A 25821-nucleotide genomic window follows, 5' to 3' on the forward strand; every position below is an offset into this window, starting at 1 on the left:
CATCTTCTGAAAGCTCTGCCTCTTGGGCTTAGAGCTCTGTCTTTGGAACGTGGTAGCACATAGGCACATGCAGTTACACACAGGAAGGAGTGACAGGTGCTCAGGCAAACATGGCCAGGGAAAGTATAGTGCCAAGTCTGCCTTCTGCCTCGCATCCAAACCCAGCAGCTTTCTCTGCTTCTTTCCCCTGGCCACCTTCCTTCTCTGTCTTTCTTGACAAGATCTTGCTACTTAGCCCAAGGTGACCTGGTACTTGGGAGCCTCCTGAATGCTGGGATTTAGGCAAGTGTAGCCATACTTGACTCAAAGTATTTTCAGGATTTTCTGTGTGCTTCCAGAACTTCCTGATACAGACACAATCAAATTCAAATGTAAATTCTAACAATCCCCTTTCTGCACAAAAAACTAGCATAATGAAACTCTCCCCGTACGTTATCAGTCTTGTTGTGTGCATTCATTTGGCTGAAAACATGGTGATGGTATGTTTTGACTTTTGACTAGTCCTTGTCCTTTCTGCCTTAGGTGGAACAAAATTGGGCCACGTTACAGGGAGGTGAAATGACCATCCAGACGACGCAAGCGTCAGAGGCCACCCAGGCAGTGGCCTCGCTGGCAGAAGCTGCGGTGGCAGCTTCTCAGGAGATGCAACAGGGAGCTACTGTCACCATGGCCCTCAACAGGTGGCGGCAGGGGTGGGGATAAGTGGGGCTGACAGTTAGGGCTATCTTCGCGCTCACAAGACACTGGAGGCTGAGTGCTTTTGCTTCCTGCAGTCCTGGGAGTGGAGCTCCCAGGCCCTTGGGCATGTTAAGCAAACATTCTAATACTGAGTTACTGTACTTTGCTTTCTAATCAGCCCTCACCAAGGAAAATTGAACCCTTGCTCTTTAGGGATATTTAGGAAGAGCGCTGCAAGAACAGGGGCCTTTTCCAAAACAGAATTGCATGTTCCCTTCTGGCCGTTTCCTACCGATTATTGACAGGAAATATCACCCCTGTATTATTCTTCATTCTTGACACTATTTTCAGCAGACCCAGGCATTTTCATTAATCATTAAGAACAGGGACCTTAAAGTCACTCTGCCCTGTTACTTGATAGCTGGCTGACCTTGAACAGCTTATTTAAACTCTCAGTGTCCAGGGTTCATTTTTCTGTGGACTGAGAGTGATGCGTACACCTGCCTTGAGGAAGGGTTAAGACAACTCAAGTCACTGTGGGTGAGACCCTAGGCTCAGTGCCTTGGCGTGTGGCAAGGGTGCTGCTAATCTTCCTGAGCTGAGCGGCCCTGAGAGTCCCTGGCCTCCATGACAAGCCAGCACCCTTACCAGGCGAGGCTGTGAGTGGAGAAGAGTGTGGCAGCTCACAGTCTCAGCTCTCAAAGAAGTCCGGAGACTGACTTCAGCAGGCCACTGTTAAGCTGTGGAGTTCTGACTATGGACATAGTAGAAATCCAGAGAGGAATTGCCTTCCCTGGAATACAAAAATCAGCTGATGAGTGGATTGGAGGGGCCTGCTTTAGTTAAATGGAAAGATGGGTGTGTTTAGGTGGGTAGAGAGAGCTTTGATGCATCAGTGTGCAGTACGAGGCTGTACAATGTGTTGTCCAGAAGAGGATTCTATGGTCACGTAGGTTTGAATCCCAGCCATTTGCCCCAGAGAAACTTAGCCCCAATCTTATTTTCCTCTTTGTTGTTGTAGAATAATATTCACCAACTGACTCAAAGATCCAGTGAGACCACGTGTATAAAGCTCTTAGACGCATGGAGTTCATGTTAACACTTAAGGAATTAAATCTGTCTTCCTTTCTTCTTTCCTTCTTCCTCCCCTCCATCTACCCCCTCCCTCTTCTGGCCCCCCTCTGCCCCTTCTCTTTCTCGGGGGGGGGGGGGGTGTCTTACTGTGTAGTCCGGGCTGACTTGAACACATAGTGATTCTCCTGTCTTAGCCTCCTGAGTACTGAGATTATAGACGGGAGCCACCATGCTCATCGTATTTAAATGACACTTCAAGGAGCTAAGGGCTTGGGTCATTGGAGAGTGTGGCATGTGTGAGGCTGTACTTTAAGACTTGTCTAGTCAGAACTGTGATAGTGAGGCATGATTATAAAAGCACTCAGGATGAGGCAACCCAGAATCCAGGTGTGCTTTGTTAAAGACTTGGAAACCAGTCACCTGAAGGAAGCCACAGCTGAGATGTGGTTGCTCAGACTCCTAAGACTGATGCACAGGCACGGACTCACCCTTGGCCACTCACACTCACCTAATGAATTTCTGCATGACCTGGAGCTGAAACTTCCCAGCCAGTAATTCACATACTGTTCAGAATCATGGAAGTTGTAACTGTTTTTTACACTCTGGCCCTCCACTCCTTGGTTTCAGGTACTCAGATAAATTTCCCGAAGGGTTTTGTCAGAGGGAGAGCCTCCTGCCTTCAGTCTGGTGTCCCCTTACTGTTACTTTGGGTCTATCAAGCCATCACTAAAGACCAGCAAAACCAGAGCCTTGCAGTCAGCACCTTGACTTCCAGTGACCTGTGATGTCCTGGGAACCCTGCACATAGTGGAAAGTCTGAGGCACAATCTAGCTCCCTTTGCTGTGAGGAGCAGCTTATTTCTAAAGGCACTGAGCATAATGGTACCCTGAGGGCTTGTTAGCAAAACTCAGGTGCTGCTGCAGTGGCTACCCTGTTTACTCCAGAAAGGAGAGGGGTTCTCTGTGGCTTGAAGGAGGAGCAAGAAGATGTTGAAATCTGTTTGCAATCAGATAGTCCAGTGCTCAATGAGTCCTAGGGGTGATGTGTTGCAGCTTCTGGCAGAAGCCAAGCCTGGCAGCAAAGCAAGCTATATACCCTATGGGTGAATGGCTTTGTCAGGAGGGCTGGGTCTGAGACAACCCCTTACTGAGTGAGTCTCTATGCATGAGGCGCAAAGGAATCCTTTATCCCTACAAAATCACTTTTGAAAGTCCTCTTGATGAAAAATCTACAGAGAATGCTGGTCTTTGTTCCTATGGTAACAAAGTGATTTCATAATCTGCCGCCAGTGTCTGTTTCAGGTGCAGATGGACCAAGCATGATTCTCTAATAAGCACCTGCACCTCTGCCCTCTGCCGCACTGTAAACAGCAGATGTGAGTGAGGATGAGGGGAAAGGCAGGTGGGGGCTGAGAAGGAAGAGCCTCCTCCGTCCCCCAGAGGGGAGGGGAGGGTCAGGACAGCTGCAGGACAGACCTGTTTTTCAACCATGCTGTTTAAAGAGTTTTTACAGCAAGTCAGAACAGGACCCAGGGCTGCACAGCCTTAGCCCACCCTAGCTTCATAACAACCCAAAGGGCTGTGGGAAAATTACTAGTATTAAATACTGAAAGCAGTGTTTATTTTAGTGTTTCAAATAAAGGATAAACCAGTACTTTAAGGAATGGGGTGGGAAGGGAATCATGGTGAACAAATAAAGAACTGAGCATCACACACACACACACACACACACCAAACAAAAAGTAGCTTTTCAATTCATACAAGCAGCATTGAAAGGGAATAATGCCATCATACCCGATGAGTTTGACCTTAGCTTCATTGATTAGGCTCTTCTGTACTTATAGTCCCTCTTAGCTGAAACCTCAAGTTCCAGTGCAGCCCTGCATAGAGATCCATGGCAGGGATTTGTAGGCTTCTATTTACCCAGTGTGGTATTTGTGTGTCTGCTGAGCACGGTGTCCACTTAGTATTCTGAGGAAGCCGGTGCTTGGTCATTTCTTTCCTGGGGACTTAGAATGTGCCCTTCTTTAACTGTGGAGACTGCATTAAAAAGAAACAAAACAGCAGCCAGGTGGTGGTGCTCACGCCTTTAATCCCAGCACTCAGGAGGCAGAGGCAGGCAGATCTTTGAGTTTGATGCCAGCCTGGTCTACAGAGTGAGTTCCAGGACAGCCAGAGCTACACAGAGAAACCCTGTCTTGAAAAACCAAGCATGAATGAGGGAGAGAGAGAGAATGGTATTTTATCAATAAGTGCATGCCCTTATTCCAGCACTTCAAAGACAGAAGCAGGAGATTAGCTAGAAGTTCCAGGTCAGCCAGGGCTACTTAGCAAAACCCTGCCTCAAACAAAAAAGAAAACAAGGGACGGAAGGGAGAGAGGGAGGGACAAAGAAGGAAGGAAGGAAAAGAAAGTAAACCATATTTTGAAATAAAGTTCATTCTTTTTTATTTTTAACTAATACACAAATATACATTTTTAGGGAATATTGTCACATTTCAGTACATTCTTTTACTCTTTCTTCAAGCTGAAAAATAGTAAATACAATGTTGAGACAGGCAGTGGTGGCGCACGCCTTTAATCCCAGCACTTGGGAGATAGAGGTAGGTGGATCTCTGAGTTCGAGGCCAGCCTGGTCTACAGTTCCAGACAGCCTCCAAATCTATGCAGAGAAAGCCTGCCTCAAAAAAACATAATAAATAAATAAATAAATAAATAAAAACTTAAAGTTCCAAGGAGATATGTATGAATGTGATAATATATGCTCAGTATGTGTGAGGGCCTAGGTTCAATTCTCAATATTGAGGGGAAATCGTTAACTTAGGGGCTGGAGAGATGGCTCAGTGAAGAGCACTTGTTTCTCTTGCAGAGGACACAGGTTCTGTTCCCAGCACCCACATGGCAGCTCACAACCATATGTAATTCCAGTGCCAGGGGATATGAAGAAGATCTCTTCTGACTTCTAATGGAACCAGCATGCATGTGGAATACATATATACGTGCAAGCAAAATATTTAACACATACAAAATCTAAAAATAAATTTTAATTAAAAATGTAAATAGGAATGTAAATGTAAATTTACAGAGATACCACTTGTAAATTTTATTAATCCATTTTCAAACCAGTACTACAAAAGAATGGTGTATTGGTCAGAGGTCCACCTTGTTTTCTGAGGCAGGGTCTCTAATTGGCCTGGAGTTCACCCATGAGGCTAGGCTGTCTGGCCACCAGGCCCCAGGGATCCACTGTCTCTAGTTCCTCAGTGCTGAGTTACAAAAGCAAACCACCATACTCTGTGGCCAGGGGGTGGGGATCAAACTGAGGTCTGTGGGAACCCCTCCACATACACTTTATTACGCTATCTCCAATACCCCCCTATTGGCCCACCATGCCCCCCCCCCCTTCACACACATACAGGATTTCTCTATATAGCCCTGGCTGTTCTAGAACTTGCTCTGTTGAACAGGCAGGCTGACCCTCAAACTCAGAGATTCCCCTCTCTGCTTCAGGAACCACCACTGCCTGACTCCCAGTCTTTTATCTGTAGATGCCCAATTTTAATCTACAGGAAAGGGCACAGTCCTTATCTACTATAGGTAATGACAATCTGATTTACATTATCCATCCCATCTTACTGGACCAATGTCAATCTATATATTAAAGCAACATTGTTTTGTTTTGTTTTTTTGTTCTTGTTTTTCTCAGTTTTTCAAGACAGATTTTCTCTGTGTAGCTTTGGGAATCTGTCCTGGAACTCACTCTGTAGACCAGGCTGGTCTCAACTCACGGAGATCCACATGCCTCTGCCTCTTGAGTGATTAAAGGCGTGAGCCACCAACACCCAGCTCCTCATTAGTTTTGTGACGAGGTGTCCTAGAAGTGCCAGGGCTGGCCTTGAACTTACTCTGTAGTCTACAATTTGGATACTTCTGCTCAGCCTGCTGAGTAACTGGGATTATAGGCCCCAGATACAACTTCCCATCCATCCCAGAACAAGATCTTGCAAGTTAACCCTGGCTACCTTTGAACTTGTTTTCTCCACGTCTCAGCCTTCCAAATGATGAAATTAAAGGCAGGGTCCACTTGCAGCTGTCTGGCTGTAACGTTTCCACCAATGTCTGTGTTGTACAAGCCATTTATTCTCTCTGTGGAGTCATAATTTTTCTATATGAAGCACAGGCCTTACCCAAGGATCTTTCAAGAATAACCCTCTGGTTTCTCCTCTTCTGAATGGCACCTGCTCAGCTGTCACTTTGGAGGAGTAGGCTAGTGTGCCTTGACTTTGGTCTCCAGCTCTGCAAAAATAATAAAACTTCAGTATGATTCTGCTTATTTGTTTAATATGTATTAGATGGTATTTCTGAGGGTTTAAATTTTGCAAGGTTCCTATATGTATTTTATATCAGAAAAAAAAAATCTTAAAAATAAGGCAGATTAGTACAAAGGGGAGACTCTTCATTTAATAAGACTTCTGTCTATCTCTCTTCCCTGGGGAATTACTGTGCTTTACCTGTTGAGCTTCTTCTATGAAAGAACTGTTTTTAATAGGCTCTGCACTGCTGTGCCCTGGTCAGTGACCTGTCTACACCAGCCAGTCCCTACTCCCTCACCAGTTCCCACTAGAGCCTGGGATTGCAAGAAAACAGCTTTATTAGTGCAAAGCCTGCAGCTTCAGAGCCCAGCTGTATCCGTTAGCTTATCTGAGGATGGAGCCAGGCCTTCGCCCATCTCTGTTGAACTAAATGTCACTACCTTCTCTACTGCATGCTTACCCAGGCATTTTTAAATGTTATCTATTTTTTATGTATATGCATATATGAATTGCCACAGTACACATGTGGAGATCAGAGGATAGTTTGTAGAAGCTGGTTCTCAGCTTTCACCATGTGGGTTCTGGGAATCAAATGTGGGTGACAAATGCTTTTACCTATTGGACCATATTGCTGGCCAGTGTTCATTTATTTAAAAAAAAAAAAAATGTTTAGTATGTGTGTGGTGTAAATACACATTTCTTTGGTGTCGCAGATGCTTGGTTATTTGCACCTGTATGTACGTAGAGGCTAGAGAACAGTGTTGGATGTCCTGCTCTATCACTTTGTCTGAGACAGGGTTTGTCACAGAATTTAGAGCTAAGCTGGCAGCCAGCAAGTCCCATTTGATCCTACTGTCTACCCCAATAGCACTGGGTTGGAGGACACAGCCATATGGGTACTGAGTCTAAATGCAGGACCTTGGGCTTGCAAAGCAAGCTTCCTCATCCACTCAGATCCTGCTTGCTCAATTTTCCTCCCTCAGGGACTGAAAATTATCAGCTAATAATCTCCATCTTCATAGAAGAGATTCAGAAATTTCTGTGGGCTTGTTTTGATTTTTCAAGACAGGGTTTCTGTGTAGCTTTTGAGCCTATCCTAAAGCTCTTTAGACCAGGCTGGCCTTGAATTCAGAGATCCACCTTCCTCTGCATTCCGAGTGCTGGGATTAAAGGCAGACGCCATCACCACCCAGCCTGTTTTTAAAATCACTGAAATTCAGATGATAAATTTTAGTCTTAACATCTTTAGAAATTTTCTTCCTTACTGGCACATTTTGAAAACTCTTATAATGTATGACATTACAGAGTCAAGAAAAATGGATGCTTATTTATATAGTAGAAGCAGATAGCAAGGAAAGGAGGGGGAAAAAGGGACCCAAACTACTAGACCCTGTTCTCCCCTCAAGCAGATGTCTCTGGGCAGTGTTGGCTCTGTAGGAAAGGGAATTGTTGGTTTCCTTAACTTTAAAGGCAAGAACTTTGCCCTTATGGTAATGATTTTAAATGCTAAGTCTCCATTTTTAGTGCTGTCTGCACATAAGAGGTGGATTTTTCATGTTCGTAGTCAGCTGTGGCTTCAGATTCCCAGGGTGTGTGTATATGTAAACTATGCTTCAAATGGACTATTTGACATTGATCACATAGGAAGTCCAGGTTGCTGACTCCTCAGATTATCATCCATCATTGACTTAAAAGGATAGTTTCTGATGGTCTGTCTTATGTTACCATGCAGTGAAAAAGAAAACCTTATATAATCGACAGCCAAAATGGTTTTGTGTGAGTGTGCATGGGAGTTTCCACTTTGGTTTGCAGGCTCTCGGTCTGTCGATAAGGAAAGACTGACAATGACACTTTTGTCCTCAAACACTCTTGACCTTGTTTCAAAGAAAATTTCATATTAGCCTTAGAAATATATTTCTCTAGCTGTCTATTGTCATTGAAAATTACTCTTGGCTCTTAACCATTTAGCCCTGGTGTCTGACACCCGAGAGCTCAGAGAACCTAGGAAGGACAATCTTGTACCTTCACTCACCTTGCTTACCCACGCTCTGTCCTGTCCCTGTCCCCACAGTGAAGCTGCCGCCCATGCTGTCGCCACCCTGGCTGAAGCCACCTTACAAGGCGGGGGACAGATAGTCTTGTCTGGAGAAACCGCAGCAGCCGTCGGAGCACTCACTGGAGTCCAAGATGCTAATGGTAAGAGATCATGAATATTTTATTGAATTTATCCCCATTTCCACTTAAACCTTCCTGATATACCCTTTAGGAAGAGGTTGAGCTTGGTTTGAGTTTTTCATAGGTTGGCAATTGATGCCTAGGAAAATCTAGGGGCCTCTGACTCCTCTCTCTAATAGGATCCTTGAGGATCCCTGAAGGAAAATGTGTATGTAATGGCTACCTAATTGGACTCCCTTTTAAAACTTAGCTGTTTTGCTAAGTGAGACTTGCTGAGACATACTTTAGAATTCGCTGTGGGGCATTTTCTTTCTTTACTGTCTGCAGGGTAGGGTAGACCGTTGCTCTGTACTGCAGCAGAAATTCGCATGGGTGGGTGGAATGCCCTCACTCCATCCAGAAAAGTACCACCATGTCACATGTCCCAGGGTAACAGCAGGCTGTGAGGAAGGCACTTCTCTGGTTGGTCCTGTGGCTTCTGCTTTTTATGTGTGTGGCCTTACCAAGGACATCTGGATTTAGCCCGTAACATGCCACCCCCTGCCCTTCTTTCCCAGCTCTTTGACCTCCTGGATATTGGTGACTATCCCGAATAAACAGAAGGGATAAAGTTAATAGAAATATGGTGGCAAAAGCTTAAAGCTCCAGTCCAGCTCTTTGGACCCACTTCTGCAGGTTCTGGCAGTCAGTGGCCAAGACCTGGGCTTCCCAGGGAAGCACCTCAGAAGTCTGGGTCAAAGAGGAGGACCGGCCTTATCTGTGAGACTGTGTGTGATTATCTCCTTAATTAAGCAGAACAAATCAAGTGTCTGTGGTATGGGAGAAGTTGTTATTTACAAGTCCTAAGAAGGACTTTTAATAGATAACAACTTTTTATTCAGGCAAAAATCTCCTTAGTGGTATTAAATGCCTGAAAGAGAAGTTTCAGCTGGGTATAGTGGCACTAGATACATGGCTGGTCAGGGCCACAGTGTTGTGTCTGTCCTCCTTTGCAGCAGGAGGAAGTATTCTGTTCTCCTGGGAGAGAGGAATGTAGGGAGTGTAGAGCTATTATCACCTCTGAGAACCATTTTCCAAATTACATGCAACCACAGGCTGTTTTCTCTCAGACGTGGGGGCGGGGGGTGGGGGGGGGGCTTTCTTACACTAACCTGAATGGAGATAGCCGGAATATTGCCGGATAAGGGACATCTTAGAGCTGTGTGTTCAGGACACAGTGGGCCATGGGCCATGCAGGAGATTAAGGAAAAGCTCCCTGTGTGGCTAAGCCCCTCCCTCTGGTTCTTCACCCTTTCTCTCCATCTGCTCAGAGGGGAAGGTAGCTGTCTCGCCACATGGCATCTCCTGAAGTACAAGTGTCATCACTCATATGCAGCTGCTGTGGGTTTCAAGGGAGCTTTTGTTACCCGTTCTAATAGACTCAAGATGTCTGGGTCCTGGCCCCTCCCCAGCCTCACCTTTTCAGGATGACAAACTTAGAGAGAAGTCCAAGTATGCACTGGGTGCTTGATGGGCCATATAATAAAGCTGAATCAAATTCCCTACTATTCAGTGCTGGAAGTCGCTTCTTTTCTAGTAGTTTTCATGTTGTTGGCTGTATTCTTAATAAGAGAGCATTTAATCTATACCTTAAGAGCCCGTAGTTCCAGCCAAGCCATGCTTACAGGCCTACTTCTCAGAAGGTGAGAATGAAGAGTCACTCATGCCCACTAAATAGTTAGACACCATCCTGGGTAATATGGTAAGGATAGTCTCAAAAACAAGGTTCTAAAACATTAAATATATATAAAATACACACACACACACACATATGAGCTTGGGGCCAGCATGGTCCTCAGATTGAGTACCAGGTCAGTCAGGGCTACACAGAGAAACTCTGTCTCCAAGATGAAGTAATTAAACTGAAAAGCTATTAGTCTCCCAAGCAAGCCGGTGCTTGCCAAACTCATTACTTTTGACTTGTACTTGTCCCTTTCTCACTCTAGGTTCTCTTTGTCAAACCAAACTAGTGCCTTGTACCTCATCTCAGTGATTTAACACAATAGCCAATCATTTTCATCTGCTCTTAGGAATCCAAACAATGGGCATACTGTGGGAGCTGATCCAGATTGTTCTGACTTTTCTTGTGTGCTGACTCTTTCACCTGGAGTGCTGTGCCGTTTACTCGGGATTAGATTTGGGTGTTCCCCTTTATCCAGCTAATGGGAGCTGGCAGACCAGCAAGGGCTCTCTTCATTCTTCCTGAGTGCGCCCTTGTAGCCCTTCTCACTTGTGTACTGATAAACTCAAGGCATGTGCCAGTAAGCCAACAAGATTCCTTTTGTTTCTGAATCAAAAAGTTTATTACCAGGAAGACTAATGATAGCAGAATAAAGTCTTACCTGTCAGAATAGAGCTGACTTGGAAATGGACACTTCTTGGGGGAAATGCATCACAAACTCTAAAAGTCTAAAGAACAGTCCAAATAAAAGATGATTCTTCTTAGAGCCATTCAGATGTGGTTTCAGGCCCAAAGAGGAGCTTGTGGGCTAGACTTAGCAGGAATGGAAGATGACTGGCCATAGAATTTGGAATTAAGTAAGCACTGTGGGGTAGCCTAAGGTACTGAGAATATAAATTGGTGTCCATAAGACAGTGTTGAAGATCGTGATCCATGCAATAGTAGAGGTAAAGTTCTGGCTCACCAAGGCAGCCCTGATAAATATTCTCTATTCATATGCCTTGAAGACATACCCTTTTTTTCTGGACACCAACTGCATCCCAATATGACAGGAAGTTCGAGTCCTAACATTGCTTGATTCTATTTATGTTCTAAGAGGCTATGCTTATTAGCCTGTTCATTGCCCTTTACCCTACCATCCTCTTCTCTGCTAGGCCCCGGATCCCCTGTGCTCCCAGGACTCATGACCTCCAGGACCAGCGGATACAGGCCCTCCTTGGGGGGAGGTGTTTATAGACCTTTTCTTCTCCTTCCTGTTTTACAGCAAAAATAATGAAAGAATTCCATTGGCTCCTGGCCACCTCAGCATCCCCTGCTTTTATATCAGAAATATTATCACAGATTCATATGGGTATCTTCCCTTCCTAATAACAAGACGAGGCCATGCAAAGCAGACGACTGGAGTTGCTAGGTGCCCGTGCTTCTTCCTAGAGTTGTTGAGCATCTCAACATTTTCTAAATTAGCTGACCTCACTCTTCCTAGTGTTCCAGAAGAAAAAACAAAGGGCAACGATAGGTTTAATTGGTTGTGGCCTTTGGTATGGTTTTGGTTTTGGTTTTGGTTGTTTGTGTTTGTTTTGGGGGGTGCTTTGGTCTTTTTGGTTTTGCCTTGATTATAAAATTGATAATTCCAGCCAATAGAATGTTGATGTTTGAAATTTGTTTTTTAAATCTGACCTTTTATTTCTGTTTCCAAAAACAAAAAAAAAAAAAAAAAAAAAAAACATTGTTTTCAAGCTAATTAGGATTGTATTGTCAGTATTATTCTGTAACTCATTTTAAAGTGTCTTAACCACTTTCATATCATTAAATCATTTTTCAAAAGGTCATTTTATTCTTGGTAATATTTCACCATATGGTCCATAATCAGTGAGCCCTCCTATTTATTGATAATTTAGCTTATTAATAGTTTTAACAATAAAGTGGTTGGTTGGTTGGTTGGTTGATTGATGTGGAATTGCCCATACTAGCTCTTCTGCCATACTGGGGTTCACCACCTGCTTCTTTGCCGTGCACTGAATGTTAGCATAATTATAATTTTCCCTGTTTTTGAACAGGTAATAAGATCTGTCTTATTTAATTTGCATTTTAAATTAGTAATAAATGTTCTTTTTCATCATTTTTTGCTTATGAGAGGAGCCTCAAACTCAAAAGGTGGCCCTCCCGTGTCATCCCTTAACTGCTGGGTTATAGGCATGAGTAACCCACTACACCCAGCTCATGTTTTTAATTCACATTTGTGCATTTGTGTGTTTTATGGACTGAAAGGAGAGAAAAGAAAAACTGATCATTTTTTTTCTTACCAAGCACAAAGTTCTGGGAAAGGAGCAGGGTTCTGGGGTGACATTCTCATGGAGAAAATGGAAAGCAGATTCCAGTTAAAGTGATACAAGAAGGCTCTAAGGCCTACCTGTAAGCAAGTGAGCCCAGCTGAACACAAGGAACAGGTGCATGTTTTAATTTCCTGTCAAAACCTCCATGGTGTGTACTGTGAGAGCATTAGAACATCTTGAAGTAAGTCTGTAAACCATTTCTTTCTGGGATCCATAGCTGTAATCAGATGTTAATTGGGTACTTTAGGAGTATGCACACACACAGATTGAGATTAAGAGCCTCTGCTACAGAAGGTGGTGGCAGGGGCTAGGGACACAGTTCAGCCGTAGAGCATGTGCTTTGCTTGTGCCACGCTCTGGTTCCTCGGTGACTGGGAGAAGTGGTATTGAGGGTCAGCAGGTTGAGGGTGGTGAATGGACCTGTGACCTAAGTGCTGACACGGCATCGCTAAGGTGATGCTAGGCACTGTTAACCTCCTTAAGCCAATGGTTGGTCTTTGTTCGTATGGTGGTAAGCACTGAACAAATGGTGTCTGTCTAGGGCTTAGCGTAGTGCAGGGTACATGGATACATTGTCAGTGGCACAGTACCTCCACAGTGCAGAGCTCACAGTACAGTTAGTGTAGATCATGCTTTTCCCTCTTTCAGACAGACCCAGATGCCTAACCTGTGCCGCCAAAAGAGTTAGTCTCCAGAGTGTGCACCACACGGGGGATGGTCAGAAGCCTCTCTGCACCTTTGATTGAGGGCAATACAGTACAAGGCAAGGTGGCAATTCTTTGGATTCTGTCACTGTCCTAGTAAGGCCGTTGTTCTCCATGATGCAGTTTACAATAGTTAGGGTACCCTTATTCCTCAAGTAGCACTGTCCCTCTCAGTGACTACATTGATGTCACCATTCTTCATGAAAGACGACTTTTTTCCAACTTTTTGTTGGTATCACCATTATCCACTATTGTTACCACATCCTTGCTTCTCTGGCTCTTTAAGAAATCAAACACAAGTCCTTATTCTGATAAACCATTCTGATAATCTCACTTACCACCTGTGCTGCTCATCAGTGTATAGTGCCATCTCATAAAAGAGCCAGTGGTGACGTGTGTGTTAATGTAAGTGTGTCAGTCGTTGTTCATCATGAAGTTGCTGGTATGCTATTCCTTTGTGCACTAATTACTTTTTGACTTGGTGTTGAGATTTAAATTTGAAAATATGAATGGAATGCATTTGGGACTGGTGAGATGGCTCCGTGAGTAAAAGCACTTCCTAGGCAATCCTGATGACCTGATCTATCCTCTGGCCCCATGGAGGAGTTAATGGGCACCCTTCTGTTGTCCTCTGGCTTCCATGTGTGCACATAAACACAAATTAGTAATAAATACGAACTTTAACTTTAGCCTGACATGGTGGCACACACCTTTAATCACAGCACTCAGAAAGCAGAGGCAGAAGGTCTGTGAGGAGGAGGGCAGCCTGTTGGTCTACATAGCAAATTCCAACAGTTAGGACCAAGTGGAGAGACCCCGTCCTCAGGTAAAAAGTGTAGTTGTATTTTATATGATACCATTTTCACCTGTAACAAATGTGACAAATGCAGTGTCACTAGGGCTTGAAGCAGCCCCTGAGCAGCTGTTTTCTTGTGTATGTTTTGCGTCCCAGTATTTGCATGCTGCAGGCATAACTTCAAGGCCCCCCACTGTAGTTGCTGTGGGCTTCCTAGAAGGTAAATGGCCCTCTTCCGCACCGACTCCCTCGTGGGGTCTAGAAAGAAAATGAAGACACTGGGATGGATGGTCAGTCAGACCAAGGGGAGATTCATTTCTGATGCAGCCACTTCCACTGTGGAATCACAGGGCATCCATACATACAACAGAGATCTCTTTATGAGAGATAAGATGTAAGCACTGGCCAGCACATGAACAGGCCTGAAGATGAGCTCTCGGCTGGCTGCTGCTCTGGGAAACCCACTGTGGGGCGCTGGCAGGCCTCACAGCGCGGACATAGCCACTGTGTTTGGCTTGGCTGACGCCGAGGACTGAACACAGCCATCGAGGAGCTTCACATTTCCTTTCTCACTGCGGAGGTGACCAGGTACTGGCTAGCAAGGGGCTGGGGCATGGCTTACCAGTCTTACTGTGCAGAGGCAGCCAAATCTCAGATTTGCTTTGGCCATAAGCTGCTAAGTAGAAACAGAACTCCAGCTTATCCCCTTCACTGCCTCTTGCCATCCTGGGATGTGAAGAAGGTAGAAAACAAACAAAAGCCTGATCTCGGTTACTCATCTTATTAAACTGCCATTGTCAGGAATCATAGTCTTAGAAGTAAGAGTCACAGTAAGCCTTAGCAGAGGCAAGTACGTACATAATAGGAAAACTAACATCTCAAACTGCGCTGACCCGGTCAGGAGCACTGGCACATGCCTGTGTTCCCAGCTGCGGCAGAGTCTGAGGTGGAAGGGTCACGTGACCCCCGGCTTTTTGGGCCACCTTGAACAGTGTAGCAAATGTCTCTTGATTTCTTTGTGTAGTCCTGGCTGTCCTGGAACTCACTCTGTAGACCAGGCTGGCCTTGATCTCACAAAAACCTGCCTGCCTCTGCCTGCTGAGAGCTAGGATTAAAGGTGTGAGGCACCATATAGCCTGGCACGTGACTTTAAAAACTGCTATCCAGTGTGGTTGCTATTAATCTGTGTGTGGCCGTTTAATGAAAGGACGTGATAACAAAAAATGAAGGCATTTATTCAGTTATAATAATCACATTCGAAATGGCAAACAGTCACTTGTGGCCTGAAATACTGAGTTTTTAATCATAGTTTATTTACAATTAAAAGAAGAGAAGAATAATCATAGTTTATTTACAATTAAAAGAAGAGCATGTACCTAGTGACCACTAGAGTAGACTGTGCCTCTATAGCAAATCACCACTGGGGAAGTTTTCCCTTGGATCACATTGTTGTGCTAGCCATGGCAAAAATACCATGAGCTCCTAGCAGGTGTTGTCCTCTCCACACAGGGGGCTTTGTCTCCCTGTGACCCTCTCAGCACTTAGACACCATGGCTTTGCCCTTTTTTTTTTTTTTTTTTTTTTTTTTTAAGGAAAAGTAAAAGCCACCCGTGTGGCTGCAGTAATGCACAGCCTGTAAACAGCAGAGAGTCCCCAGTCGGAGAACCTGAGACGGGACGCGGTGGCAGGCCCTCTTATTCATGGCACAGCAGCCACCTGCGTGTTTCTGCTTAGAGTGCTCCAGTTAGTGCGGGTCCTTCCTTGTAGTTACAGGTCCTCAGAGTGGGCGCCCTAATGAATTTGTAGGGGTGCCCAAAACCAAGTCTGAGTCTGAAAGTAGCCGTTACTGCTGGATGAATTCCAGATCGCACCACAAACACAGATGCTGCTGAGGAAGAGGGAGTGTGGAGCTGCCCTATAACACAAAAGAGCCCTACAATTCTTTATCCCATAGGTGCTCCTCACCCGGCATGCCATAGGCGTCACTCAGCCTGCCTTTTGATGACCCAAGAGAAGAGAGGGGCTGTCCGGTGGAGAGTCTTCACTCCAGAGGCTTCCCTCCCCCCTTCTAAATGACTCTGAAGTCTAACGTGCCTTTCAGAATAGCTGTCTATACAAGGTAGTCTCCTAACTCCAGTCTCTCCCATCCAGGGAGGTATAAGAGTGGCACTAATTAAGGGGCAGCAGAAACTACTTTGTCATATTCTTTTTTAGTGCCTGTGACATCCTATGCTGACCAGTTCCCACTGTGGCAGTGGCTACCATTAGCATTAGGGAAAAGAAGAATTTTAAAGGGGAAGGGAGGCAAGAGTCTACTTTAGGAAGCCTCTGAAGGAACTGTAGTATATCTTTCAGGCATACTGAGTTTGTGTTTTTCAGAGGTACCAGGCCTTCCTGTCACTGGGATAGCCTTTAGGTCCTTACTCTGTCCCCTGCAAAGGTAGTATTCTGTACACAGCTTCAAGGAGTATCAGTGCCTTTCACAAGGTCCCCTGCCTGTAATTCCAGCACTGAGAAGTCTGAGGGAGGGGCCTCACAAGTTTGAGGCCAGTGTAAACCACAATAGTAAGTTGCCTGGGATATGCAGCGAGACCCTACTAGAGAGAGTTAGGGAATGGGTAATGGGTCAAGAAAAGAGGGAGAGAAGAAAACTGGCAGAGAAACTTGGGCTCATCTTTGTCTTAAAGATGGTAGACTGCAAGGGTGTGTTCAGGGCCCTTATGGTGAAACGTTAGACCACTATATGCCTTTGTGTCTATTCTAAGTGTTCATCTGATCTGTGCCGTGACCTGCAAATGTAGTGTTTAGCTGTTTTCTGTTTAAAAACTAGATGCTTGCCAGTCGGTTCCTCAGTGCCACAAAAAGAATTAGCACATGCCAGCAAGCCAGCTTGGCAAACTCAAGTCTTGGTGCCGATCATTAAAGTCAACGCTCTACCAAGAGATTTTTTTTTTCACTTTTTAATACTGAATCAAGAGAAATAATTGAGCAAATTTAATTGGAGTCATTTCTGTTCATTTCATGATTGGAAAGTAGTTGTTTGGTTTTTCTTGCAGGTTTAGTAAGGTATGTTCAAAGAACATTAACTAGTGTTCACAAAGGGACCCACGTTGTCGTAACAGGACATGCTTTTGGAGAATAAAGTTTTCAAAGCTCGAGTAAAAGACCTTCCTCTTCTAGCTTATGCTTCTGTTAGAACTTCGAAGGAATGTCAGCACACTGTTATTAACTCTAATAACCTGCACATCCCAGCCTGGATGCTTTGGGGCCTTCTGACTCTCAGGTTACCTCTGTGAATGCAGGATTCCCTTCCCTGCATCCAGCTATGCCATTTACTTAATAAAGAGCAAATGTGCAGGGCCCAGCAGCAGCAGCAGCAGCCTGGCAGGAGAAGTAATCTGAACAGGATAAACATGCTTCCTTTTTGTGTGATACCCTCTCTGTCTCCTGCCAGGAGGAGGGTATCAAATGAAGGGGAGGTTGTGGTTGGAGTCAGTACTGTGAATGTCTAAGTGGCACCTGCTTCATTCAATAGGTCTGTTTCCCTGGGCCTCCCACTGCACATCTGCTCCTGACAAAGCCCCTTTCTCCTCCTCTTGGTCAGGCTGAGAGCAAAGGCCCAGCAAGGAGACCTGCTGGTTCTGCTTTGGCAGCACAATTGCCTGTGACATTATAATTACACCAAATCTTCATTATCAGAAGGACCCCAATTTAGAGATTTTCAAAGCCTAAATGGGGTTTTCAAAGTGAAATTGATTTAAAAAAAAAAAAAAAAAAAAATCTTTGCTGCTTTGGATCTGAGAATCATTGAAGAGGTCTAAGTGTGGGAACTGAGATGTTGGCTCTGAACAGGGCAACAAAGGCCGTGCTATCAGATCGGCTCAACAGAGAGCTGACTAGAGGCTCTTGGGACTCTGCCGGCCCTGGCTTCTCCATGATGCTCAGCACAACTGTGAGGTACACCTTATACTGGGTTGCTTGTAATGATGGTGTAGTTTCTCCTGAAGAGGCCTAAGGGACTAGAGAATGTTAATGTAAATTGGTAAGGTAGGGAAGAAAAGGAAAGAAGGAATTGTGATCTAAAACAAGGAAATGTCCCAGAAATATATTTCTGGCTAATAAAAGCATCCACTTTCAGATTGAGTTACATCTAAACAAAGGCAGCCCTTCCAGTGTGCTTATGTCTGTGTGACTTTGTGTGACTAATGTACATCTATGATGTGGAATTGGCAGCTATTTAAGTTAACTAAGTGAAATAAAATTTAAAATAGGGTTCCTTAGTCGCCCCTCCCCCCATAGCCACCTTGTTAGGCATCACACAGACTGAACGCGCCCTGTCATGGGGAATTCTCTGAGACATTAGTCTGAACTGGAAGTGTGTTGGCCACTGTGGGAATCCTTGGAGTACCTAGTGCCGTCTTGATGACAGAAGAGAAAGGAATGTCTGAGTGCCTGCAGTAGCTCCTTCTAGCCGTGCTGCCTAGACTATTCATTCTCAAGTTCTAAAGACATTCTGCCTCCAAGAATCTCACCACCGTCCTCACAAAAGGAGGGGGATACCGAATCATTCTACATGAGGAGGGCATTTGATTTTAGCAATGCCTGCTTTGTGTTGTGTGAGACAGGGTCTCACTCTGCTGCACTGCTGCCTGCCCGGAACTCGCAGAGATCCACCTGCCTCTGCCTCCCAGTGCTGAGACTCAGGTTGTGTGTCACCACACCCAGCAGGAATGAATGTCTGTTTCCAACTCTTCCTCTCCCTGGCCTTCTCTTCCCTCGCCTCTCAAGTCCAGCTATATGGACTAGACAGTTCTTCTTTCAATAAGCAGCCTCTAACAAGAGGACGGGTGAAACTCAGGGTGTGTAACTTGTTCATTTTATAGACCGCAAAAGTCAAAAGGTAGGTTGTTGGCTCCTTCCTTCCCTTCCCAGTAGCCTTTAAGACCAAAGTGTGAGTGGCTTTTAATAATTTCCTCCTTCCTTCTGCTTCCAATAGCCACTAAGTTACCTCAACTTAGTATCTTCTTTTTTAGTAACGTAACTCTATTAAATCGAATGTTACTTAAGCACAAATCAACAGATAGACCAAAGTGGCCTGTGGATTTTATAAGTGTAATCAACTCCTAGTTGTCACATACAGATTATCTCTCATGTAGATTACTTGTGACACATTTTTAATCCTTGGGCAGTTTTGAGCTAAGCAGGCCAGTGTAAGCCTAGACCATCCCCACCACTGTCTGCCCAGCTGCTAGGTGCTTAAGAAATACAAATTAGTTTTCATATTAGCTTAAGGGAGACATAATTAGGAAAGTAGATCTGCTACAAGAAAACCATGTTGTAAATGCTACTTTAGGAAGGAGATGAGCAGGCTCAACTAAGAGCTGGCTGTGATTAAGATATACTTTTGTAAACACATATACCATTCATACTCAGTGAGCTGCTGTGTTCAGATGAGCTGGGTTTAAGTGTTTCACAGAACACTGCACTGGGGTGTATGGGAAGTTTCAGAGCTGTGGCAGTTCTGGTGGCCCATCTTGCCCAGTGCCTTTTAACAGTTCTATGTTCTTGTCAGGCCTCTTTATGGCAGACTATGGAGGTTGCAAGTGGATCCTGGCAAGAAGGCTACAGGTGGGTTCATCTTTGGGGAGAGAAGGAAGCAGCTGAGGTTGCAGAATCTGCAACACTGCCCCTCCCGTGGATGGCCTTATTCCCTACAACACAGCCTCCCATCGCCCAGTCGTCTAGTAGCTTTAGTAACTGTTGACAATTGCTATCTTTAGTGTTGTTCTCTTTTCATTGACTGGCTGGAGTTCTTTTTATAAAGACAAGTTGGCTATGCAAATACAGTTCAGATAGAGAGAGAATGACTGTTGGGTCAAGATGAAGTTTACTGGTCTTGGCAAGTACATGGACTCTAAGATGGCACCAGTGCTGCCATTGAAGAAGAAGAAACCTTTAGATGTCAAAGTAGGGGAGATGCTGTGGTGCATTGTATGGGGTTTCACCCCTAAAGGCATCTCTGGAGCCTTTCAAAGAGGTCCCACAACAGGGGCAGCAATCAGAGAGGAGGTGCTGCTGGGACCACTTGCTGCTGGCAGCTTATGCTTCTCAGCTCCTGCCTTTCTTACAAAGAAGCCAAACCTGAATGGCAACCCATAGCACCATGAAGAGGGGACAGTGCTCAAGGAGCACTCGGGACCATTAAGATGAGACTTTACTGGGGTAGATGTCTTTCTGTGCGGCTCTGGAACCGTCCTGTCATCCTCCCTTCGCCCCTCACTTTGGGTAACCCTGTGTGAGCCAACCACTCCTCATTTCTGCATTAAAACTCGGCTTGGTGACTGTCTTCTGGGAGCCATACGCAGGCCACCGGTGTGTGGTTGGTAGCCCCACCCTTATTCCCGGCTTCTGTGTGCAGTTTGATCACATCTTCTGAGCCATGTGCATTGTCTGCACACTGTAATCAAAGGCTTGCCCCGTCTTCACTTTCAGGGAGGCTTTCAGCAAGCCTAGAGTTCAGTTCAGCCCACACTGGGGGTTCGGTCTACAGGATAATGAACCACAGGGCTTCTGGTACCAAAGCACAAAGCCTAATTTCGTAGTGTTCCTGAGCAGCTCCATGGTGTTCAAGAGGGGATCCTGGGTTTGTTTCCAGGACATCTTTTGAGATGCATTTACTAAAAATTAAAAAATAAATTCAATTTTAACATTTGATTTATGAGGAAGGGGCAAAGAGTTTCTTGTTAGTCTTCAAACGGCAAAGGACAGAGTGACACTGTCCCAGCTGGTCCACACTACTGCGAGCATCCTTCCTAGAAGCGTTTTTGCTGTCTTGACTGGCCAGAAGGGAGGAAGCTTAGAGTGCTGAGAAGGACCCGTCGCTGAGGGCTGCTCTTGGCTGCATGAGACTGCTGAGTGCTGCCAGGTCTAACACATTGGATCCATAAAGCCCCCGATGCCTCATACTTAGGCCGCACACAAAGGGAAGGAAGGCTAAAAGGCCCTTGACCCCCTGACATGCTAGCATAGGGCTCCCTGGGCCTCTCTTCAGTTTGAGGTTGACATTCTTTCCATAGCCTTCCTTCCTTTCTTGTCCTGTCTTTGTTTAGACCTCTGCCTCTGTCTCCCATCCACCTGCTGGCCTAGCTTTCCTGCCAGGTCACCAGGCTTGGTTTGATTCAGGTGACAGTGCCTTTCTTTAACATCAGCCACTGCTGTATTTTCCAAGAAATATTTCCTTCCCCTTGCTGGCCTTCAAGGTGACAAGTTTTGTAGACCAGGCTGGCCTCAAACTCAGGTCCACCTGGCTCTGCCTCCAGAGTGCTAGGATTAAAGGCGTGCATCACCACTGCCTGGCAAGAACTTGACAAGTTTTGTAATATGAGAGTGGTTGGTTTAATTCCTTGCCCCCCCCCATATATATTTAATCTTGTATGTGTGAGTGTTCTGCCTACATGTATACAAACACATGTATGGATGGTGCCTGCAGAGTCAGAAGGCATGAGATCCCCTGGAACTAGAGTTGAGGATGGTTGTGAGCCAACATGTGCTGAGAACGAGTCATCCCTCCAGCCCTTTTTTGTTCATTCTTATCCTTTCTGGTCATAGATTTGATTCTCCACGTAGGCCAGTGTTCTTCTGTTATATTAGCCTTCATGTCAACAAACTACAGAAGGAAGCCAGGCTCGGTGGTGCACGCCTTTAGTCCCAGCACTCCAGAGGCAGAGGCAGGCGGATCTCTGGGTGTTCAAAGCCAGCCTGGTCTACAGAGCGAGTTCAGAACAACCAGGACTGTTACAAAGAGAAACCCTGTCTCCAAAAAACAAAAAAATACCAAAGGCATTCCAACATAATTTCCTTTTAGAATCATTATTAAAATAATTCTAAAGTGTGGCTCATGCCTGTACTTGAGCTCTCAGGCTCGGGAGGCTGAAGCAGGAGGATAACTGAGTGTAAGGCCAGCCTGCGTGCCATGTGGTAATTTGTAGGCCATCCAAGTCTACAGTATGAAACCTGTCTCCAAGAGAGAGAAAATTCTTCCCACCAACTGCTGTTTATTTTGTGTAGCTTTTTTCCTTCTCGTGACCGTCAGTACTTTCCCAACTAAAGATATTTCCACAGCCAACTCACAAGGCCTTTGGCCTGGAGATTGAATTACACCAAACAACAATTCCCTAAGGTTTCCCAGCTTGGAGGGCAAATGAAAGGCCCATTCTTCCAAAAGCCGCCTGTCCTGCCCTATCTTGTCGTGGGGTGGGGGAAGGGCAAGCTGTGGTGCTGGGTAACCAGCCAGTCCTGATGCCCTGGGACCCGTTTGATTTGTGTCTGTCCTGTTTACTGCTGAGGAGTTGAGACATGTTGATAATATCATCATACTATACTGATCACTTGTGTATATAACACTTATTTCAGTGCTGGGGATTGAACCCATAGCCTTGCTTATGTTAGGCAAGCATTTGACTGAGCTGCATCTCTCGCTCCAGCCCTGGTCCTATTTCTAACTTTGTTAGTATGGGTTAGTGGTTTGCCCAGTATTGCACCTCTGCTATGATCCAGATGGGAAGCTACTCGATGTTTCTCTCTGCGATTTCATGGCTTTTTATCTCAAATCTGTGTCTTTGGAGGCCTTTGGCAAGTGATGTGCCTACTGTAGAAGCAAATCCCTGTTGCAAGGTGTGTGCTGTTCCAGCCTGGGTGCTGCTCTGGGCTTCTCATTCAAAGTCCTGGAGCCACCAAGTGCTGTAGACCTAACTGTGCACCAGATTCAGTTCCAAGGGTTCCTATGTCAGCATTCTGGTTCAGCATTCCTGTGAGATTAGTAATACCCTTTTACATGTGAGGAAACTAAGCCCACAGACATTCAATGACAATTCTTTGTGACTAAGAACCTTTAAAGAAAGCAAGATAACTTTTAGAGTAAAATGACTGTCACATGCAAAGCTCTACATTGCCACAAAGCATCTGAGCACAACACCTTGAGGGTGCCGTGGAGAAAGCTGCTTGCTCTAGAGTAGAGCAAGGGGCTTCAGAGCTCTTCAGTCTGCAGAGGGTAAGGCTGGCAGGAATAGAGTCCAGTTTCTGTAAGTCAAGAAGATCACTATCAGGAGTGTCATAAGGCATCCACAACCGAACAGCTACTGTGCCAAGGCTGCTCTGTGACAGTCCCGTCAACAACTAAAGTAAGCAGTTCTAAAGAGAAACAGGAACTACTCAGAAACAGGGCGGGTCCATGCAAGCAAGTGAATGGTGGAGTTCGCAACATCACTGGAGGTAGAGCGCATAGTGGGTCGTGTGTCTGCTCTAACCCCTGGATTGTCAAAAGAGTGTGACTCCAATCTGCAGGAGTAATCTAGCCAAGGGGATGCGCTTGAACAAGTGCATGTAGTACTGAGGGTGTGTTGATAGAACAAATGGTTGTGATGGAAGAGTAATGTAGGGAATTTGGGGGGAAGTTTTTGTGTAGTATACTTGCTCAAGATTTGGCAAACCAGGCATAGTTACATATATCCTCAGCACTTGGGAGGCTGCGGCAGCAGGATCGAGAGTTTGAGACCAGCAAGGTTTACTTAAAGTGCTGAGGAGACACAGAAGCATCTGGACGTGAGCATGCAGTGCTTTGCCAGAGATCACTGAGGCTGGGTTTGCAGCACGCCAACTAGAATACTTTCTCACTGCAGGCCCAGATGAAGTTCATGCATGGACCATCAGAAAAGCCATGAAGGCTCCTCAGGCTGCAGGAAAGATTCACACAGATTTTGGAAAGGGATTCATTATGGCGGAAGTAATGAAAGACGAAGACCTTAAAGAGGAGAGTTCTGGAAATGCAGCTCTGGCTGCTGGGAAGTACGGACAAGGCAGAGCTTACGTTGTTGAAAATGGAGATATTATCTTCTTCAAATTTAAGTCGCCTCAGCACCTGAAAAAGAAATAAAAGTTCAGCTCTTAACTTTAGCATATCTATGGCTATGGTTTCGGTTTGACTTTGGGGTAGTTGTTTTGTTTTTAGCTAAAGTTTCTGAAAACTGAAGGTACAAAGTTGGAGTGGGACTCCTGTATAAAGTGTCGCTTACATTAAAATAGTGTGAGTTGAGTTCTGTTTTACTTTTGAAATGAGAGTTTGGGTTGGAGAGTTGACTTGGCAGTCAGGAGCGCTCACTGTCCCAGCAAAGAGCTCATGTGTGTGTTGGTGTGCATCAGTAAGTTCAGCTCCAAGGGACCTAACACCCTCTTCTGGCTTTTAAGGGTTCCTATGCACATGCCATTCATTTACCCAGACACATACATACACACATAAAATGGATAAAAATATTTCTTCAGAGAAAGGGAGAGGAGCTAGCAGGAGTTGATGATGATGTATTGAATATGAAGTCACCGGGTGGTGAGGGGACTTCAGAAACGTGGCCCTGAGCAACGGGAAGGAGGTACGGAGGGGAGGGGAGACTGGGCCCTGCTTCACCGTGTATGCTTGGCAGCAACAGACAGCGATAGCCAACAGATGGAAGGGCTAGGCTCTCATTTAAGAGGAAATGTGGTCCTGGGCTAACAATTCCTCTAGGGAGTTTGGAATGGTTAAGACCTGAATGTCTAAGTTCCCTTTCACCTCTCTCTCTCTAATATTTATTTATTTACTATGTATACAGAGTTATGTCTGCACACTGGGAGAGGGCACCAAATCTTATTATAGATGGCTGTGAGCCACCATGTGGGCACTGGGAATTGAACTCGGAACCTCTGGAAGAGCAGCCAGTGCTCTTAACATCTGAGCCATCTCTCCAGCCCTTACTTCTGTCCTCATTTGGACTTTGCTGCCATGATTTACCATGCAGTCTGGAGAGGCAGTGGTGAGCCCCAAAGGGATGGATGGTCCTCTGTGTTCCCGGCCTTGCTGGCAGGGGTGCTGGTTATCAAGGGTATTCTGGTGCATGGAAAGGCTCCCAGGTCCAAAGTCCAGACATCTAGCTTAATAAACTAGTCATGGGGGTAGGGCCTATGACAGACAGTGTGTTTCTCTGTTGCTTGTTTTGTTGAGTTTTTTTTTTGAGCAGGGTCTTAAGGCTGTTGACAAGGCTGTCCTCGGAGAGGCTGTATGCTAGGACTAAAGTCATGCATTACCTTACCTGGCTTTGGGGTGTGGGGCTGGTTATGACTTTAAGACAGGGTCTTACTCATCATGTAACCTGGGCTGGCCTCTAACTAAAGAACCTCCTGCCTCTGCCTCCCAAGTGCTCATTTCATGGGCACCTACCACCACAGCCAGTAGCTGCTGGGTATTGCTGTTATTATACTTACTTACATGGGAATGCGCATTTGTGCCAGGCCACACAGGTGGAGATTAGAAAACAATTTACTGAAGTCAGTTCTCGCCTTCCATCGTGTGAGTCCTGGGGATTGAACTCTTGTTGTTAGGTTTGGTGTTAAGCACTTTTACCTGCTGAAGCATATTGCTTGCCCTTGTATTTGTTTTATGCTAAACTTATTCTTGGAGGGGAGTATAGGGGGGTTCATTTTGTGATTCTGACCTAGAACTGGTTATGTAGACCGACTGACCTCAAATACAGAGATCCACCTGACTCTGCCTGCCAGAGTGCTGGGCTGGGAAAAACAATTAACAGCTGGGTGTCACAGCTGTTATCAGCACCTGGAAGGCTGAGCAAGGCAGGAAGGTGCTATGAGTTTGAGGCCAGCCCAGGCTACACAGTGATACTGTCTCAAAACAACCGATGATAAGCTTCAAGAATTCAAACAAACAAAAACCAGTTTGTATTTGCTAAACTCTAGTATGTGTGTTTGACATTTTGGAATACTAAAATCTCCAAAACATTGTGAGTTTGTGATTTCCTGATGGTCCTGTGCAGCCACACACACCAAGGAGTCTGGTTGCTAAGACTGTACAGGGTCTCCCTGAAAAGGAAAAGGAACTTCAGGCCCTTAAAATAGAACATGAAGAGCTTCCTGTTGCTTAATCAATTGAAATGACCCAGAACCCAAGCTCGGATTAGCATGTGCCTCTAGATTAGGGCTAATCGGG

The 25821-nt window shown here is 45.3% G+C and overlaps 1 protein-coding gene across 6 annotated transcripts in view; it reads left to right on the top strand.

The window, feature by feature from the left end:
• Nrf1 (nuclear respiratory factor 1) overlaps positions 1-25821 on the top strand; it is a 102515-nt gene that overhangs the window by 69860 nt on the left and 6834 nt on the right. For 3 of the 6 annotated variants that reach the window (XR_007833945.1, XM_051175836.1, XM_051175837.1), the window contains 2 exons: positions 523-680; positions 8137-8261. Coding sequence is in view for 5 of the 6 variants with exons in the window: in XM_051175836.1 (XP_051031793.1) it covers positions 523-680; positions 8137-8261 (283 nt within the window). In the remaining variant the exon portion in view is untranslated. Of the gene's footprint in view, positions 1-522; positions 681-8136; positions 8262-11114; positions 11360-23470; positions 23740-25821 lie in introns of those variants that run through there. The other 3 variants (XM_051175834.1, XM_051175835.1, XM_051175838.1) reach the window with 2 other exon arrangements.

Source organism: Phodopus roborovskii, unplaced genomic scaffold (assembly GCF_943737965.1).
Source record: "Phodopus roborovskii unplaced genomic scaffold, PHOROB, whole genome shotgun sequence".
NCBI lineage: Eukaryota > Metazoa > Chordata > Mammalia > Rodentia > Cricetidae > Phodopus > Phodopus roborovskii.